A 17,817-nucleotide genomic window follows, 5' to 3' on the forward strand; every position below is an offset into this window, starting at 1 on the left:
AATGTAGAGGATGTGCACCTCCTTTAGAGTTCCTTCTTGGTATGATGAGCTATTGGAAAATTAAAAGCAACTTGTCCCTTGATGGTTGCCTCTCTAGGTAGGAAACTATGACTAAGAAGTTGTCCCTTTAGGTGCTCGTCCACATCCCATGAAGCTGTTTTCAAACTTGTTTGATTGTTTTAGCTTTTTTGCATCTGATCTACTATTGCTATAGACTAACTTCTTTAGTTTCAAAACTAGATCTAGTACTATTGTTATTTATTTCATACTGAGGTTGAAGCAGAATGCCCTCTTCTCCCGGCTAAGTTGAAGCAGAATGCCCTCTTCTCCCGGCTACAAATAAACCAGGTTGCTCATAAATGGAGTCTTCTTTGGTCACCGAGTGAGCTTGTTCGGTTCAAAAAAATCATGCAACCTCAAGCCACTTCAGAAAATTTGGCTTGTAAACTCTGAATCCAATAATAACCAGCTTGCAAGAATAGATATAAACCCATGCATAAGATGCAGCAGAGCCAAAGTGACGCAAGAATACCATCCTGATATGACCTATCCTTCTCAGATGTATCTGAACATAACTAAATACTGATGTCATTAGATTCCAACCCCTTCTATATGTTTACAGAGAAGCTAATAGAGAAGCTGATTGGATGACATTTTAGATGGCTAATTATGCTTGCACTACGTTGTCAGTTCTTCGACAAATCTTCCTATTTCAATGTTAAATATTTTGTTTGCTAACTCCCACGAATATGTTTATTCTTGTATGGTTTAATTTATCCAATTTACCATAAAAAGTAACGAAATGCTAAGGTAGCAAAGTAACAAACAAATCTCTTGCCAAAAATATTACAGGCCCGGTGTGTTCCACTTGACCATTAGGTACTATTTATTGGTGATAGATCTTGCAGAAAAGTTACACATGATCTATGGGGTCTTTTGTGTGAGATTTCCATATTATTGTGGCAGTGCTCTTAACAACGTCTTAGTGGTTCGGCGACTTCGGAACAAAAATTATCAGGATGGAACTTCTAGTACTACCAGAGTCTGTCAGTCCCAAACCTTAAAAAAAGAGAAAGAATTTATGCACGTAAAGCGAGGTCGTCCGCCCACATTCTTTCTATTTTCTTGTCAGGTCTATCTTCGTCCGTCCTTTACCTCATCAAGCCATTTCTCCCATATGCGAGGCCTTCCTTCTCCTCCCTAAGTCTCTTTCTCCTTCTCCAAACCCCTCTCTTAATTTTAGAATCAAAAAAATTTATACTATATATCAGAAAGCCGATGAGTGTGTAACATTCGGTCATGTACTGTTTACTGGCAAACACCATATTCTGAAAATTGTGTATCAATTTATCTTGAGGTGTGTACTAAAATAATGGATGACTATTCTGCTAGGTGTGTATCACTTGGCTATATGGTGTATACTGGTGAATACCATGTTTTGGAAACTGTATATTGATTTATTTGAAAATGTATATTAGAATGCTGGATGACTATTTTGCTAAATATGTATTACCTTGGCTATATCCTATGCAATGATGAATACCATATTCTGGAAACTATATATCAATTTACTGTGTATTGGATCATTACTTGGTATGTATCAAAAAAACTTACAGTATGCATATGAAAACCAATGAGTATATATGATCTGGCTATGTATTGTGTACTGGTGAATATAGGACTGAAAGCAGGTCGGATTATATCCGACTATATTTATTTCTGCATTTGATTTGGATTGGATTTGGATACTGTTTTTTTGGTCCGATGGGATCCGGATATGGATTCAAATAGTCAGTTCAAAATCTTACAGATACAGATACACATGATATTTTTAGATTCAGATCCGAATTCGGATATTCATTAAGTTAAATCAAAGAACCAATTAAGTGATTAACTAAACCTAAACTAAAAAAAAAATCTAGATATCAGATGACCATCACTTAAGATAGTAACCCAAATACGGAATATCTTATTTGAATAAAATCTTTCGAATCACCCCATATGCCTGAAAGGCTCAAACCTCTTGTTCATTTATTTCGTCCCTCTTTCCTCTTCATTGTCTTCAAGCAACTAGGATTTCGAAAGTCCTATCTATTTTTTAATTCTCGCCCGCAATTGCAACTAGCTATAGCCGTAAGATGCCTTGGAGGCACCATAAATGTCGTCTACTTCGGTGATAAGCAATTTTGAGTGGTATATCTTTTATAAAATTGTTAGTTATTATTATTAATAAATACTTATTAAAATTATATTTTTCTAATTGAATCTTTTTTAATGATCATATTTTTATTGTTAGTTTTCATTATTGAATTTTGCTTAAATTTGATTAATATCCAAAAAAGTATCCGGTTTATATTCTTATTTGGATAAGAAAATATGGATATGTTTAATATCCGATTCGTATCCGTATTCATTTATAACAAATATGGATATACTTAACATTTAATTCATATTCATATTCGTTTAAAACAATTATGGTATTTGTATTTATTGAATAATATGGATACAAATATGGATATATCAATATCTGATTCATATCCGATCCGTTTTCAACTCTAGATGAAAATGTTAGATGACTATTTTGATAGATATGTATCAGTTGAGTATATAGTTCATACTAATAAATATTATATAACGTATATTAATGGACACCCTATTCTAAACACCTTCATAAAAAAGAAGATTCGCAGACTGGGGAAAAAAAAAAAAAAAAAAGCCTCATAAAGAAGAATAGGGAATGCGGACAAAAGGCCTCTTTAATGTGTGCAATTTTTTCCTTTTTTATGTTTTTAAATTATAAGGTTGATGGACTTTGTCAGTAAAAAAAATTTCTTCTAGATTAGACTTTTGAGTCTTCTCTTTAAACTGGATGCCGTAGAAAATATGATAAGATAGAAGCCAGCCTCGTATCGATATTCTCGTGCACGCAAGAGGTAATTTTTGTTCGCATCTTGATGTGCCGGTAGTTCCCGGGACAAGGCTAAATTCCAGCTTTGGTTTGTGCGCATATACATTTCGTATGCTATGATCGGTATGCCGTTTATATCTCCCACACGACAAAATCCACGGTGAAACATTATCTCGCATATAAATATCTATGCGCACGACCGCACATAGCATGCCCGTTCGAGCGAGAAAAACGTGGCGGTGGTAATTTTGAGGTTAAAACTTCCACAGGCATTTGCCTTCCGTAAACCGTATAAATAAGTCTCCGTTGAAACCCCATTCATTTCTTTTCTTCCGCTGAAGTCTCCGAGCGGAAGAAGACGAGACCAAGAAACCGCAAAAAAGAGGACTCAAATTTACCCTGAAAAACCCTATTTGTGCTCTACTTTTCCCTTCCCTTGGCTCATGCGGAGGCGATGGGAGCGCTGGTCTCCTGCTTCTCTGCCGCGGAGGAGACCAAACGGCCACGGGCGCCCCGACGGCGGTCGGCCGTGAACGCCCCGCCCGCGGGAGCCTGTGGGATCGGGTCGAGCGAGCGGTGGAGCAAGGGGCGTTCGGGGAGGAGGGAGCGGGCCGAGGAGGCCCTGATCCACGAGCAGGCCCTGGCGGCGGCGGCGGCGCTGCTCTCTCAGCAGAACGGCGGGGCCTTGCCCTTCGACCGGTCGTCATCGCTGCGGTACACGGGCCACGGGCAGAAGAAGCCGGCGCTTCCGAGGAGCTCGAGCTCCCGGGCAAGGTCGCTCACCGATCCGGTCGTCCAGCTCCAGCAACTGGTCAATCAGGTGAGCTGAATGCGTTGCCCCCAATTCTCTATTCTCCTTATCAACAGATGATAAATTTTGATTTTTTTTTGGTCGAAAAAGTTTTGTTTTTGTTAGTCCTGAATTCTAATTGAAGTAAAAATATGATTTTGCTGTAGTTTTGAAGCATTATTATAATTAGAGAGAGAGAGAGAGAGACAGAGAGAGAGAGAGAGAGAGAGAGATTTCCTTTTTTTGGTCTGCTGTCTTTTATCACTGTCTTTTGAACTAAATTCTAGGATTGGCATTCCTTTGTTTTGTTTATTTTCTCGGGGATCGGGCTGATTACTACCGCATACCTTAACTTACCCCTGTTTGAAAAGGCATGTTAAATGATACAATTTGGAATATCTTTTATTTAATTTTTCATAACTAGTATTGGCCGGCGGAAGAGTTCTTAGTTAGAGAAGGGTAGGGAGGCAGCTTGCAGAAATATTGTGGAGTATAATATGGAAAATGAGCTTCAACAGGTTTCACGAGTAGGTTAGTCTTATGAGTATTTGCTTGCCGCATGCTACTTGGCATGGACTTTCTATTTTTATGAAGACTGCATTATTGCATTAGAAGACAGCCCATTTTGCTATTGCAGAGAATCTTGTGCATTATATTTTCTGTAGTTTAGCTAATTGATTGATAGATACATTCTTGTTAGTTTTTTAATTGCTGATTAATAGTCAAACAGTGACATATAATTGAATCCGATATTTTGACCCAAGTACATAGCCAAGTTTTGTCTGAGATGCAACTGTCTGGTGAGATGTTAGTCAGCATTAATTCTAGACTGCTGATGACTCTTTCAAAGTCTGTTACTTATCTTTTAATGTTTGTAAAAAAAACAGTCTAACTTGTCATAGTTTCGGTTGGCTCCAATGTCTTTCTCACTTTCTTTAGAAACTGGGAATTCTCATTATTTTTAGTCTCAAATGCTTTATTGTAAAATGTGAGGGTAATCTTGTCACTCTCTTTTTCAGGTGCAGTAGTTTTGTTGCCTTCTGTTTTTTAGAGTAAGTTTACTACTTAGATCTCTCAAGGGAAATAGAATGCAAGTAAATTCTATCACTTTTTTGTCTTTTGTTTTTAAAAGACAAGTATTGATAATAGGATAGCATACACTTTTTAGTTTGGAGAGACCTTTCCTTTTATTTTTTTATTTTTCTAAGTATTGGATTTTCATACAATGTTTGCAAGTCTAATCACATTTCTACATGGCTTTCATTAATTTTTACTGTTAAAGGATGTTGACGCCCTGCTAACGTATACTTACTGATTTTACATTAATTTATTTACTACAATGAAGCGGAGGGTCCATTCAGGCTGAAGGCTTTCTGTTGCTCTTTTTTTATTTTATTTTAAGGGCTTTCAACCTTCTCTCTTGATTTTGCAGCAGTGAGAATAAGTCCATTACTTATCTATCTCACTGTTCATACAACCATTCCGTGTTACCCTTTTGCCACTTTTTACGTAATTATGCTTTAATTCTGATTTATTTACGTTTATTTTCTTTTAAAGCATGTTTTTGCATCTAATTTGAAGTGTTTCATTTTTTTGGTGATCTCTTACATATTGTGGACATTTAATCTTGTGGTCCTTTTAGCTACTTGTACAAGCAGAGCCATATTCACTGTTCTTTTTGTGTGCTCAGAATTATTGAAGTCATATGATTCTGTTGTTCACTTGAACAGCTTATTGTTGATAGACAACCACATTTCACTGTAGCATTAAATATCCACAAGAATATAGACCAATCATGCAGAGTAAGTCTTTATTGTTCACCATCTGAAATGGCCTTCTTTTTCTCCTTTTAGTACATGTTAGATGTAGATGTTCACTATACTTGACCCAGAAGGATCTTTCTCTACTGCTTGGGCTTCCTGCCTCATCCTTTTCTAATAGATTTTCACGAGGCTAATTGAGGTTTTATAATGTTATCATTCATGATGCTTGACAATAGAAATCTTTTCCTGGGTAGTTAATCCTTGTCTCTCTTCATGATAAAACACTGAGGTACCTTTTTCTAACATGTAGATAATATGGAAATTCTCCCTATTTTTTATTTGAAAGAAAAAGAGGTGAGCTAGCCCCATCTAGACAGACTCCTGAATCACCACCACCACTGCTGAAAAGAATAAGGAAACAGGATGTCATACGATAAAGTAAAGATGTAATGAAGTAATGAACTATTCATAAATTTCTCCTCTCTTTATTCTTCAATTTTCTTATCTTGACTTCCAAAGAACTTATTTATCTTCTTATGAAGCAGGATTTGAAGATTGACAATTTGGAGACCAGCCATTTTGTTCTTGTTCATGGAGGTGGTTTTGGTGCTTGGTGCTGGTACAAAACCATAGCACTTTTGGAAGACAGTGGATTTAAAGTCAATGCTATAGATCTCACAGGTTCTGGAATTCATTCTTTTGATACAAACAAAATCACAGGTCTTCCTGAATATGTACAGCCGCTTACTAGTTTTCTTGAAACACTTGGCAATGGAGAGAAGGTTTGTTCTCGTCTCATTTTCATAAACTATCTTGCATCTCTATAGTCTATATCATAAGGTATGATGAGTTTAGAATGCTTTGCTTAATAAAGAAATCACTTAGTTGGTATAGTGACATCAGTTGCCACTTCTAAATGACGCTGCATTGACTATTCTCTTAAGAGGGCAATTTTTGTGACAACAAAATACATAAAGCCATCCTAAAAAACTGTGATATCAGCTGGCTATGGTTATGTATGCAGATTGCATTCATAAGGCGCCGACAAAATATTGACTGTGTATTGTTTAAATTATATCTCTAAGGTCAATATTGAATGTTTGGTTGAATAACTGCAGTATTTTTTCCTGTCCTTTTTTAAAACTTTTAATAAATCCTTGTGCTGTTCTATCTTTAATGCAACAAAGGTGTTTCATAGACAAAGGCATGAATGTATGTATCATTCACCATCCTCGTGGAGGACTTGGACCTAACTTATTATTCTAAGGAGTTGGTGCCTCCTCATTGAACAACCATTCTTAACATGCACACTTGGAACTTATGATTATATTATCAATTGGAACAAGTTATGAAACATTACTGTCATGAAAATAAGCAATAGGTGCATGTATATATGTCATATGTGTTCTCTAAGTTTTATCATTTCTGAGAAAGGTAACGATTTTGATAGACCATAACATTGCATACGGAAAATATTGAGATGCTCTGAAGTAGGCTTTCATCAATGCGCTTTGAGATCTACTTTTGTTAAGGAGAGAATGTTTTTTTGGTAAAGAAAGCTATTTAGTATTTAATATATTTTGTCTATATAAAATCAGCTAGTCTTTGGTTGGTTTAACCCTAGATTCATGTATTCACAGTGCTACAATTAGCAAATTATTTTGCAGGTTAACCTTTAGAACAAGCTTTATCCTATCAATGTGTGGTCAAATTTTTAGATAAAGGTGCAAAATTGATCACATTATTGTGACCAACTTTCAACTTAGCATTAGCTCTCTGAATTGGCACTCAGCTGTTAGGAAAGCCTAATTATTATAACTTGGGCGTGCCTTCTATGGCCCCCCACTAATCTTGGAAAGATTCTAGACAAAAAGGGAAAAAGGTCAAGTTGAAAATGACTCTTAGAATCCATTAATTGCATTTAAGGATGACTCTTCTGTTAGGATATCTTGTGCTGCTTGGTAATCATAATTGTTGCACTGTCATTTGATATTACTTTTTAGGACTTAACTAATTTTACATTGACATTAAGATATCAAAAGATTATTTCGTAATATTTCATTTTCTTATCCTTATTCATATATAGCTTCTGTCGTGAAAATTATGTGAACCTTGTGGCTTTAAGAGACGGAGAAATTATACCAGCCTTCTAACTACTGGAACTCAGGACTTATTTTGATTTTATAATATCTTGTTTTCTTTTTCTTCATTGAATACTGCTAATGTTGTGAAAGCATGCAAATATTGTAGTCTAAAGAGGTGTTAACAAATTGCTAGCAAAGTTATCCCAGCCATCCAAATCTGGAGTTTAAAACCACCAATAGGGATAGAGTTGCTTGCATAATATGTTGGTTTGATTTGGCCATGATTAGTTTTGCCTACAATGTCTGGTTCTAATTCTTATTAGAAGCACGAGATGTTGGGAAAGGATGTTCGAAGAAAATCCTCTCTGAAAACTTTATTTGAATGAGCCTAGATAGACTTTATAAAAGATGAAGCAGGGAAGTTAGATATTCTCATGAAATGCCTTGTAAGATGTTGTTGCATTCCTAGATTTTGTACTAGTGAAACCATTGTTAGATTTATTCCCCATGAATGCTGATTTGAAACTTATTTTTGGGTTTACATTCTGCAGGTGATTTTGGTGGGACATGATTTTGGTGGTGCTTGTATATCATATGCTATGGAAATGTTTCCTTCTAAGATTGCTAAAGCTGTTTTCCTTTGTGCTGCCATGCTTACGAGTGGGCAGAGTACTCTTTCTATGTTCTCACAACAGGTTTCCATCCATCCTTGTAATATGGATACAAATTCAATAAAATGAAAATATCTCACAAAAACTAGTCCTGGGGAAAAATAGATGGGTATTTTGAGTTCCTATTTCTGAATTTTGCTCAAATAATGATTAGTGCAGATGACAAAGTGCTCTGGGGGATTTGGTATGGAATTTCAAAGACATCCATGAAATCATAGTGTGTTGGTACCCAAATATAAAAAAATCAAAATTAGAAGATTGATTCTAATTTATAGTTTTGCTGGGTTGCATTACCCCAGACTTAAATCATGATCCAAGCAATCACCCAATTTATTCACTTACTCAGAATATTTGTCCTGTGGATTCTTGTGGTGTTTGTTTTTCTTTTGGAAATCATTTAATTTAACTTCTAACTGTATTGGGTGCTGCAGGAAGATACAAATGATCTAATGCGTCAGACTCAAATTTTTGTTTATGCAAATGGAAATGACCACACGCCGACAGCTATTGATCTTGACAAGGCGTCATTGAAAGAATTGCTGTTTAACCAAAGTCCTGCCAAGGTATGTGCCAATCTTTGTTTTTGTGAGGCTGTGAGCAGTACAGGAAATTTCAATCTTGTTTAGAATTACTTTGATCGGAGGAATTCTTCCATTGACTTCTTTGAACACTCTTCATTCTTTCTTGAAGGATGTTGCCTTAGCTTTAGTTTCTATGAGGCCTATTCCCTTTGCTCCAGTGCTGGAGAAACTCTCGCTCACAGATGAGAACCATGGCTCAGTAAGGAGATTCTACATAGAGACCGCCGAGGACAACGCCATACCCCTTTCTCTCCAGCAGAGCATGTGTAGCGCCAATCCCCCGGAAAGGGTTTTCAGGCTAAAAGGCTCTGATCATTCCCCATTCTTCTCGAAGCCCCAAGCTTTGAACAAGCTCTTGGTTGAGATATCAAAGATCCTCCCACCTCAAGTAAAGTGAGCTACTTGTGATCCAACAGTCTTACATACAGAAAGCATGGTTTGTATGTAAAATTAGAACATATTTCTGTTTACCTGATAAATTCATACAAAAGAGTGTGACATCAATGTCCCAATATATGGCAACTGAGTTTCTAGAATGGTGGTTGTTGGTGCCTGCTGACAGCTAGGAAAGTAGGTTCTTTTAGCCATTCCATCACATCTTGTTTCTTCCCAGGATGTGATGTACTCACAGGTATGTGTTTGTTTCTGTGATTTTAGAATGAACAATTTTTGGCTTGTTGGATAAACTGCTATTTATGATGTCATTATGTTTTTGTCATGGCATATATAGGTTAGAAGAGGATTCTGAAGTATGCCCATCTAAAGTAAGAAAACTTGTATAATCTAATCATTGGAGAACCAAACAATGAAAAGATAGGATAAATGATTTATGAACTGCTAGAACTTGGAAATCATCACGCGGTAATGTCGATGTTTGTTCATATCTTCAGGTTGCTTGGAGATTTTGAGTAGAGAGAGGGAAAAAAAATAACTGTTACTTTAAAACATCCGAATAGAGAATATGAGTAGGTTTGATCTTTCCTGTGCACACAGAAAAATTCTAGTATTCATAAGTGGGGAAGAATTATCAGACTCCTGTTCTTTTGATGCTTGTCCAGATTCTGAAAGTTGAGAATTAAATTTTAGCACGAAAATGGTTCATTATGCCCATGGCAACTCTGATTCAAGTGAAATAAGTTTATGATTAGTAATAAACAAACCTCACTTTTTGCGAATTGTGCGTACATGTCCTTCAACAGCTCAAGCTACCATTTGAACAAAAAAAAATAATCATTGTCAATATTTTTGGTCAGAAAGCATGATAGATTCCTCTCCAAAAATTGTTATCTACATTTAACCTTCTTTTATTCACCTCTTAATTGTGCAATTTTTGTTCACTAGCCTCCATCGCACTTAAATATACTCATCTACATGTGCAAGTGGTTGTGATATCTGGCACCCAATAGTAGATTAGCTAATAATTTTAAGACTCTTAATGCCCTATTCATGATCGTACCCCTAAAATTCTTGCACTTAGTTAACACAATTATGCTCTAATTAAGATCATACGTTGCAAAAACTATGGTCAAAAGATAACAACATTGCTTTGCTGGAAAGGGCGTGCATCACCAACCTTACAACTTTTAGCCTTCAAAGCACCCTCCAGTTGGTGGCACCCAACTACTCTTCAAATTCCTTCAAAACAAAAAAAAAAGTCGCTTTCTCCCTTGCTTTTTGGGGTATTCTTCAATTATGGTTGCCACGTTCCTCTCTATCGTCTATCACATGATGGTATTCTTGCCATGCAACTTTGTTTACTAATTAAACTTAGTCTTGCCGTAGCCTATGGAATTGGTATATAATTTAGTATGCAAGTATACGTGATTATATAGAACTAATGATTGGGGGCCATGAATCCAACGGTCAAGATCGATGGAACTTAAATTTTGGGATCTTAGAACGTCACGTCAGGCCTATCATAATATTTTGACCGTTCATTTGATGCTACAGACACGAATATAGAAGATGGTACACGTTTTTTTTTTTTTTTTTTGGGACGTCGTCCCATTGGACGGCTTATATCGCCGACGGATATACCAACCGCAAGACAGCTACACAACGGCGGTCCCCGCGCACGCCCACATGCGACGCCCTCTTTGCCGAGGAATGTCCCATCCAAACGACCGCATAAAACTCTGCGCATACTCATGATCCAGCATTTGACTAAATGGGGTTGAACTTTTCCTTGAGTTTGTATTTTCATATATTTAGATAGCCTTTGTTATGTATTCCATGATTAAAGATTCTGGAGTGATTAGTCTCACCTAATATTTTTATAAAAACTAAGTTGTGTATTCCACTTATCGAAGCATGTTTAACAGAAGATTCTTCGATGCCTAAGTCAAACTTAGCTCTTATAAAATAGAAGGAGACTTGACAATAGTGGATGACAGCACAAGAGAGTCTAAAAATAAATAATCTGTATATCTTGCTAGCAAATTATGTTCGTGTTTTTTAGCCATAGAGATTGGTCGGATATCGTATTTGTTTGGAAACAGTCGGTGATTACGATTGAGCTATTGCCAGCTGAATGAAGAGTTTAAAATATCAAGCACTCTCTACGCGTCTTTTGAGTCAGCCACGTGGCAAGTTTTGAATGGTTAACTTGTGACTAGGTAACGAACTTTCATTGATCGATTTATCTTGTCAATAAAGATTGATTCCAAGGTGTATCATATACGATCCTTGTTCAACAGCATGAAAATTTATCTATTATAATATTCAAATAATGATAGATAACAACCAATTTTGATGATTTCTTTTTTACTCATTTTATTAAAAAAATATCTTTTAGGTTTCGATCCATGAGAACTTTGATCGACTAATTCAATCAGGAGAGGTTTCATGGTAAAACTCAAAAGCTTCGGCCCTCATTGGCAAGGAAAAAAAAACATATATTATAATTGCTAAACTTTAGAGGTATAACTAAATATTATCATTAATTTTTCAATACAACCTGCCATTCTTTTTTTTTTGGTTTCCTTAACTTTTAAAACATTACCCAAACCAATACTACCTCAAACATTAATATTTTTAAATAATTATTATTTTAATTAAAACATTAGAGTTAAATTAGCAACGTAACAGGTGCATATCCTTATCTCTAACTTGTAAAATCCACTATAATCAAAAAAATAAAATAAAAAATGAAAACAAAAATAAAAAGGCATATCCTGATCATATTTCATTAAGTTAATTTTTTTGTCACGTGTCTGGCACGTGCAGAATTCTACAAAACATGTATGCGGTTCTCAATAATATTTCAACCGACGGATAGACGTGGGCGCCCTTTTGACTCCGTCCAAACTATTAAAAAAATACCGCCACCTCAGCTCCTGTCTTTTCTCTTATTTTTTTAATGACTTATTTTTCCCTCCTCCATAATTTCATCTGCTTCATTTTTTAATGTTTTGGCCTCGACCACTATATATACTGGGAAAAAGAACGCCATGCCTCCGCTTGGGTTCCCATTCCTTCCCCGGCCTCTCCCCACTCTCCGGATCGGATCCGAAGACTGAGAGGTATGAAACCCTAACTCTAGATCTACGCTTTTCGCGCCTACATTTTGCCTTGTTCCGCATTTCTGTTGCGATTTCCCGTCAGATCTCGATGAGAGAGTCCTAGAAGTGTGGATTTGTTAGGGTTTCTGTTTCGATCGCGACCGGTTGCGGGCTATTCCCGCTTTTTGGATGCTACTTTCCCCCGATCTGGCGTTCTCCTGAAGTATTTGAAGTGGATTGTTGTTTTGATGGCGGATTTCGGATTCTTGCCTCTTGATTTTGGTCTTCTTTGCCTTTATAAGGATTGGGGGCTGTGGTGTTGAGATCTGAGTTTCAAATTCTGTTGGTGTGGGTTTTCTTTGGTATGGTTTTCTTTTTCTTTGTCGCTTCCGCGGCATTGACATGGTCGTGTTTACTATCATCTACTGTTTAGGAATGCTTTTTCTTGTTTTCCTGTTTTCCGTCACTGCTGTTTTTTGTTTGAAAACTTGATGCGGGAGTACAGAATCGTGAAGGTGATAAATTTTGGAAATGATTTCAAATTTAGAATTCTAGTGCAGCCTTACAACCACATGTTATGAAAAATAATATGTATAATAAGACAAATTTTATTTCTTTTTTGGGAGGAGTAGAATTGATTAGAGGAGTGGAAGTGGGGGTTTGGTTACGTTAATATATAGATGTTATCCTGAATTGATTTCTTTGGGAGGATGGAATTGTTAGTAGGAAAATGTGAAAAGTGAGATTTGGAATTGGTGGAGGTTATGGGATAGTTAAAAAGAATAGATCTGAAAAGGGACTGCTTGTACAAGGCGTTAGGATTTTATTAGGATTTTCCTTTTCTTTTTTTCTTTTTTTATTTTTGGCATGACCTGATGTAATACTATTGTTGGTTATATGTTTACTGGATTATGCTTGTGAATTGGGATGCTATCAGCCAAATAAGAGGCAGTGATCCTGAAACTCTATAAATCATCATAGATATTGGCATCAGAGGATCAAAGAAGCGAACCTTGTCTTGCTAAGCAGGTGACTTTGGAAGTCAGGTTTCAAGAGATTGTATGATTTGCCGGAAGGAGACTATAAGAGTTATTGCTATATCATGTGTAGACGGGGTTTACTCTTCATCTGTAATTAGGATGTTTGCTTTTAACTTCAAAATCAGCCACGGATGTCTGGAATATGGCATGTTAATCCCCACCTGGATGGACAGCGATCATAGATTTTGTAACTCTTTAGAGAGGCCTGTATGTAGACTTGTTTGGTCCGCGGGAAGAATTTTCTCTCTCTGATATTTTTCTTAGGAAGCTGATGCCTGGGAAAGTGGTTTTTGCATGTTTGGTTGGCCACGAGAAAATGACGCATTCCAAAGTATTTTATGTTTGGTCGAGCATTGACTTTCTAGAAAGTTGTGTAAAATATTTGTTATACCTTTTAATAAAGCGAAAAACCTTACCCACATTCTATCTAAAAGCTTAAGGGCACTTTTGAAAAAAAATTTACCCCAATTTTCAGTTGGTGGGAATTGGACTTTTGCATATCCCATATAAGTTTTTCTTTCCTATGAAATGTGGAAATCTTATTTCGAAGGAAAAGCTACTTTCTCATTTTTCTTCTTTGAAAACTCAAACCAAACACGAGGCATTTCTCCATTTTTCCGTTGACCACACTTTTCCCCTCTTCTCTTTCTGTGAACCAATCAAGTTCTAAGAGAAATGATTGGTTTGATGCCTTTGTCTTGGGAATAAGCTTAGTGGTAAGGAATGCTATGAGTTTGCTTCCTTTGCTGGTTCATGTAAGTTATTCACTTTATGGGGATTCGAACATTTGGAGATGTATGACTTTTCTCTTTTATCATATTAATAGTAATTCACAGCCACAAATTGAATTGAACAAGAAAACTCATATTTTCTAGTTTTAAAGCATAGTTTAGTGGTATAATGAACCCAATCCTCTTTTATAGTTGGTTCATCAATCCTCGGATTAGATAACTAACTCATCATCCATATGTACAACCAACATTACCACAATTTCATCTGTGACTGGTAAGGAAGATATTGCTGGCTATTAATCATTCCACCAGTTGTTGTTATCAATATCACCATTTGTTGCTTTGTGCAACCTTTCAAGTGAGTATTGCTTACTTTAGTCAGGGTTTCAATCAAACATGGCTGGACATGGACATAATGCTAATATCATGGGAGTTCCCGTGTGAAAGAAACAAAAAAAAAAAGACAAGCTCAATAGATGTTGTAATCTCTTTGGATGCCCAACAAATTGCTGGCTGATTTCAACTTTAAACATCTCTCTGTTGTGGCTGGTTTCTTAATATTGTGCTGAAGATCAAGATACACAGGCTCTTAAGGGCTCATGTTTGTGTTTTTGGGTGAGAAGAGAGGTGGACTTTAGGAATTTTGATGGATTGTCTATGAAAAAAAAATATGGTAGTTAAGTGAAGAGGTTTGGTTTTTGTTGTTATGGAACCTTTGATGAAGTGTAAAGAATGATCAATAGAACTGACATTAGATGATCAAACTTGCTCTCATAATTTTGTTTATTGAATGCTACACTATCTTGTTTAACATATTTAGTTGCAGAGAGCCAGTTGAAAAATGGATGCAGTCATATTACCTATTCATAAACTGCACTGTAATCCTGGAAGAGCATTGACACTGCAATTGACTGCCTAATATGATGAAAGTTAGTTGGATTCATGGTGGAACTGATAGTGTATAAGTTCTGACAAGGTCACTCTGCTTGTTTATCCTATTTTTTTCTATATTATGATTCTGATTCATTGCAGACATTCTTGACCATTAACAGTTCTGGAGGACAATGTTGACCATTAACAGCAAGCAGGATAGTAAGAACCCTAAGATTTAATCGAGTTCTTTAGGCCATTAGAGCTTTTGTTTGGTTGTAGAGTAGGCCATTAGAGTTTAGGTGCCCTCTAAAGTGAGTTGTGAAACAAGACTAAACTGCTTGTCATCGAGACTAATTGTGTTGATATTGCCCTTTTTCTTACAAAGCCTGAGGATTGTCCACCGAGCATCAGAAATAGCTTTCGGAGTATAAAATATCTTAAGATCCTTCAGTGACTTTTATTTCTCTGTGGGTTATATACACTGTAGCAGTGATGTGTATTAACTCACAAAGTATGGCTGATTTAGCTGAGCTGTTGAGCTGGATCCCTAATGAACTTAAAAACACAACTTCTGAATTGTATTGGCATATTATTTTTCTGTGTTTTGATGGCTTTTCTTCAATAGAAAGTTAAAAAAAGCTTCACTGCAGACGTGCTATTCTTATATCTGTCCTTTTTTATGGTAAGTCTCTTGGAATTTGTTACACATGTATTTAACTTGTGACTTCTGAAAGTTTGTTACTATATTGGCTTGTCAACTGTAGAAGAATGGGTCGTGGAGTCAGCAGTGGAGGCGGCCAGAGTTCTTTGGGCTACCTGTTTGGGAGTGGTGAGGCTCCCAAACCTGCTGCTGAGCCAGCTCAGAAGCCGGCTCCTCCACCACCAGTTGACAACAGCAAGCAGATTCCGGCAGGGATCCAAGGAGCCCAAGCAAACAACTACTTCCGAGCAGATGGGCAGAACAGCGGCAATTTCATTACGGTACGATTCACAGGCTCAATTGGCTATATTTTTGTATAATACTAATGTACTATTATGTAGTTTAAATTGTATAATACTAATGTACTATTATGTAGTTTAACATTTTTTAAATATTCTATATGTGTGATGGTAAGCAAGCTGTTCTTCCGAAGACTTATGTTATCCACCTACCAAGACTTTGATGACATCCAGCTATGACTTCCTGACTTATATCCTCCTTGGGTTGAATTCTTGCCTTTGTCTTTTCCTAGGGAAATATCTCTCATAATTTTATGCTTCAAATATAATTTGTAAGGATATATTTGAGTATGTAAAATATAAATATATATATATATATATATATATATATATATATATATATATATATATATATATATATATATATATATATATATATATATATATATATATATATATATATGTGCTGTCTCTTCTTACCCATTCTTTTCCTTGTGTGCGGCTCACAGCTGATGCTTTATAATAGTAATGGAAAATTCAGATTTTAGTTTTCTACACAAAGGTACTAAAAGGTACTCACCTGTGACTGATAATGATGTTGGGTTATTACCTTTATACTGTTCTAGAATTGGTTGCAAAGTTTTGATGACTTAAGTGTTAATTCTCATATTAATATTGATATTAAATCAAAAGACTTTAGTCCATTACCGTCCGTAAATTTGCCAATGATGAAGTGCTTTCCTTATTCTACAAAACCTTAACCAAAACTCCCAGTTAGCCATCTGTATCATACATTCAGAAGAAAAAGGAGTTCTAAGATTTCAGAGATGTGAATATCTCCAATTTACATGTGGTTGCATCTTGTTTTATCAATGCCAAGATCCAGATACAATTGTAGTTTCCTTTGGTTGTTACGTTTAAGGCTCCCTTGCCATATTGCATGACGAAAATACTTTGGAGCACTAATGCCTTACTTGTGGATGTTAGTCCTCTGTCTTATTATTATTCATGCTTTTGCACACTACAGTCCTTTTGATATGAGACATCTCCAGACAATATTCCATCTTACACTGTCATGACTCTATTGATCCTTTTAAAGTAACTTGTGCATCATATAATTCCTTCTTAGGCGGCACTGGCAACAGTGATGTTTATTTTTGCTGCATGCTATTTTCTTCTTGCTCTTTGGGAGGTATGGTTCTGAATCTCTTCTTGTGCAGGAACGACCTTCGACAAAGGTGCATTCTGCTCCCGGTGGTGGTTCTTCCCTCGGCTACCTGTTTGGTGGGGGTGGCAACTGATGGTATTCTTGCTGTTTACAACCGCGAGAATGTCAGAAAATGTTATTGCTATTGAGCAGTTGTTCAAAAAGGACAATATTTGCAAATCGTAGTCGGTAAAAACTCTTATTATGTATTATATAGCTTCATGTGGGAAATGTTTTTGGTGGGGGCTTTGCTTGACCAAGTGACTGGTTCTGTGACAAGAAACATTGCTATTAGTCTGTCCTTTCGAGGAATGTTTCCCTAATTCTGTTTCCATATTGTCAGAACTTTGTTTCTACTTTGTTTATGGTTTTTTTTTTGTGTTAATACATGTAATGAATCATTGTGAAATGGCTGATGATATGGATGCTTCATATGTCGGGGACCGTGAGACATCACCCTAGGGACTCGACAGGTGGATCATCCATTTTCTGCAAACTGTGTGTTGCCTATTTTTTTCACTATTCTTTTACTTGCCAGTGGGCGTTAAAAGCATTCTGAGTTTCCTTTTCATTCTTTTTCCTTTTGAGAGGCCATTCTGACATTTTTTTTTTTTTTTGCCAAACTCTTACCGCAAAACAGTGCTCAATAAAGCATTGGCTGGGTGATGCGGTCCGCTAAAAAGTACTGTGCTGATTCCTGTCTTCTTTCGTGATAGCATCATTGGAAAAT

General features: G+C 36.3%; 2 protein-coding genes across 3 annotated transcripts; both read left to right on the forward strand.

The window, feature by feature from the left end:
- Positions 1–3,226: 3,226 nt before the first annotated feature.
- LOC103722081 (putative methylesterase 11, chloroplastic) lies at positions 3,227–9,496 on the forward strand. Its single transcript, XM_008812523.4, has 5 exons — positions 3,227–3,728; positions 6,007–6,243; positions 8,097–8,240; positions 8,648–8,779; positions 8,907–9,496. The coding sequence occupies exons 1-5, from the start codon at positions 3,363–3,365 to the stop codon at positions 9,192–9,194; spliced, it is 1,167 nt and encodes a 388-aa protein (XP_008810745.1). The 5' UTR covers positions 3,227–3,362; the 3' UTR covers positions 9,195–9,496.
- A 2,681-nt stretch (positions 9,497–12,177) lies between these two features.
- On the forward strand, positions 12,178–17,583 carry LOC103722080 (protein SPIRAL1-like 3). 2 transcript variants are annotated; one of them, XM_008812521.4, is made up of 3 exons: positions 12,178–12,318; positions 15,706–15,922; positions 17,101–17,583. In XM_008812521.4, exons 1-3 carry the CDS (start codon positions 12,203–12,205, stop codon positions 17,179–17,181), a joined length of 414 nt encoding a protein of 137 aa, XP_008810743.1. In that variant the 5' UTR covers positions 12,178–12,202; the 3' UTR covers positions 17,182–17,583. The 2 variants fall into 2 exon arrangements, with proteins under 2 accessions (XP_008810743.1, XP_008810744.1); XM_008812522.4 differs by having other exon boundaries at positions 12,227–12,318; positions 15,709–15,922.
- The last annotated feature ends 234 nt before the right edge of the window (positions 17,584–17,817 follow it).

This window comes from Phoenix dactylifera, chromosome 6 (assembly GCF_009389715.1).
Source record: "Phoenix dactylifera cultivar Barhee BC4 chromosome 6, palm_55x_up_171113_PBpolish2nd_filt_p, whole genome shotgun sequence".
Taxonomy (NCBI): domain Eukaryota; kingdom Viridiplantae; phylum Streptophyta; class Magnoliopsida; order Arecales; family Arecaceae; genus Phoenix; species Phoenix dactylifera.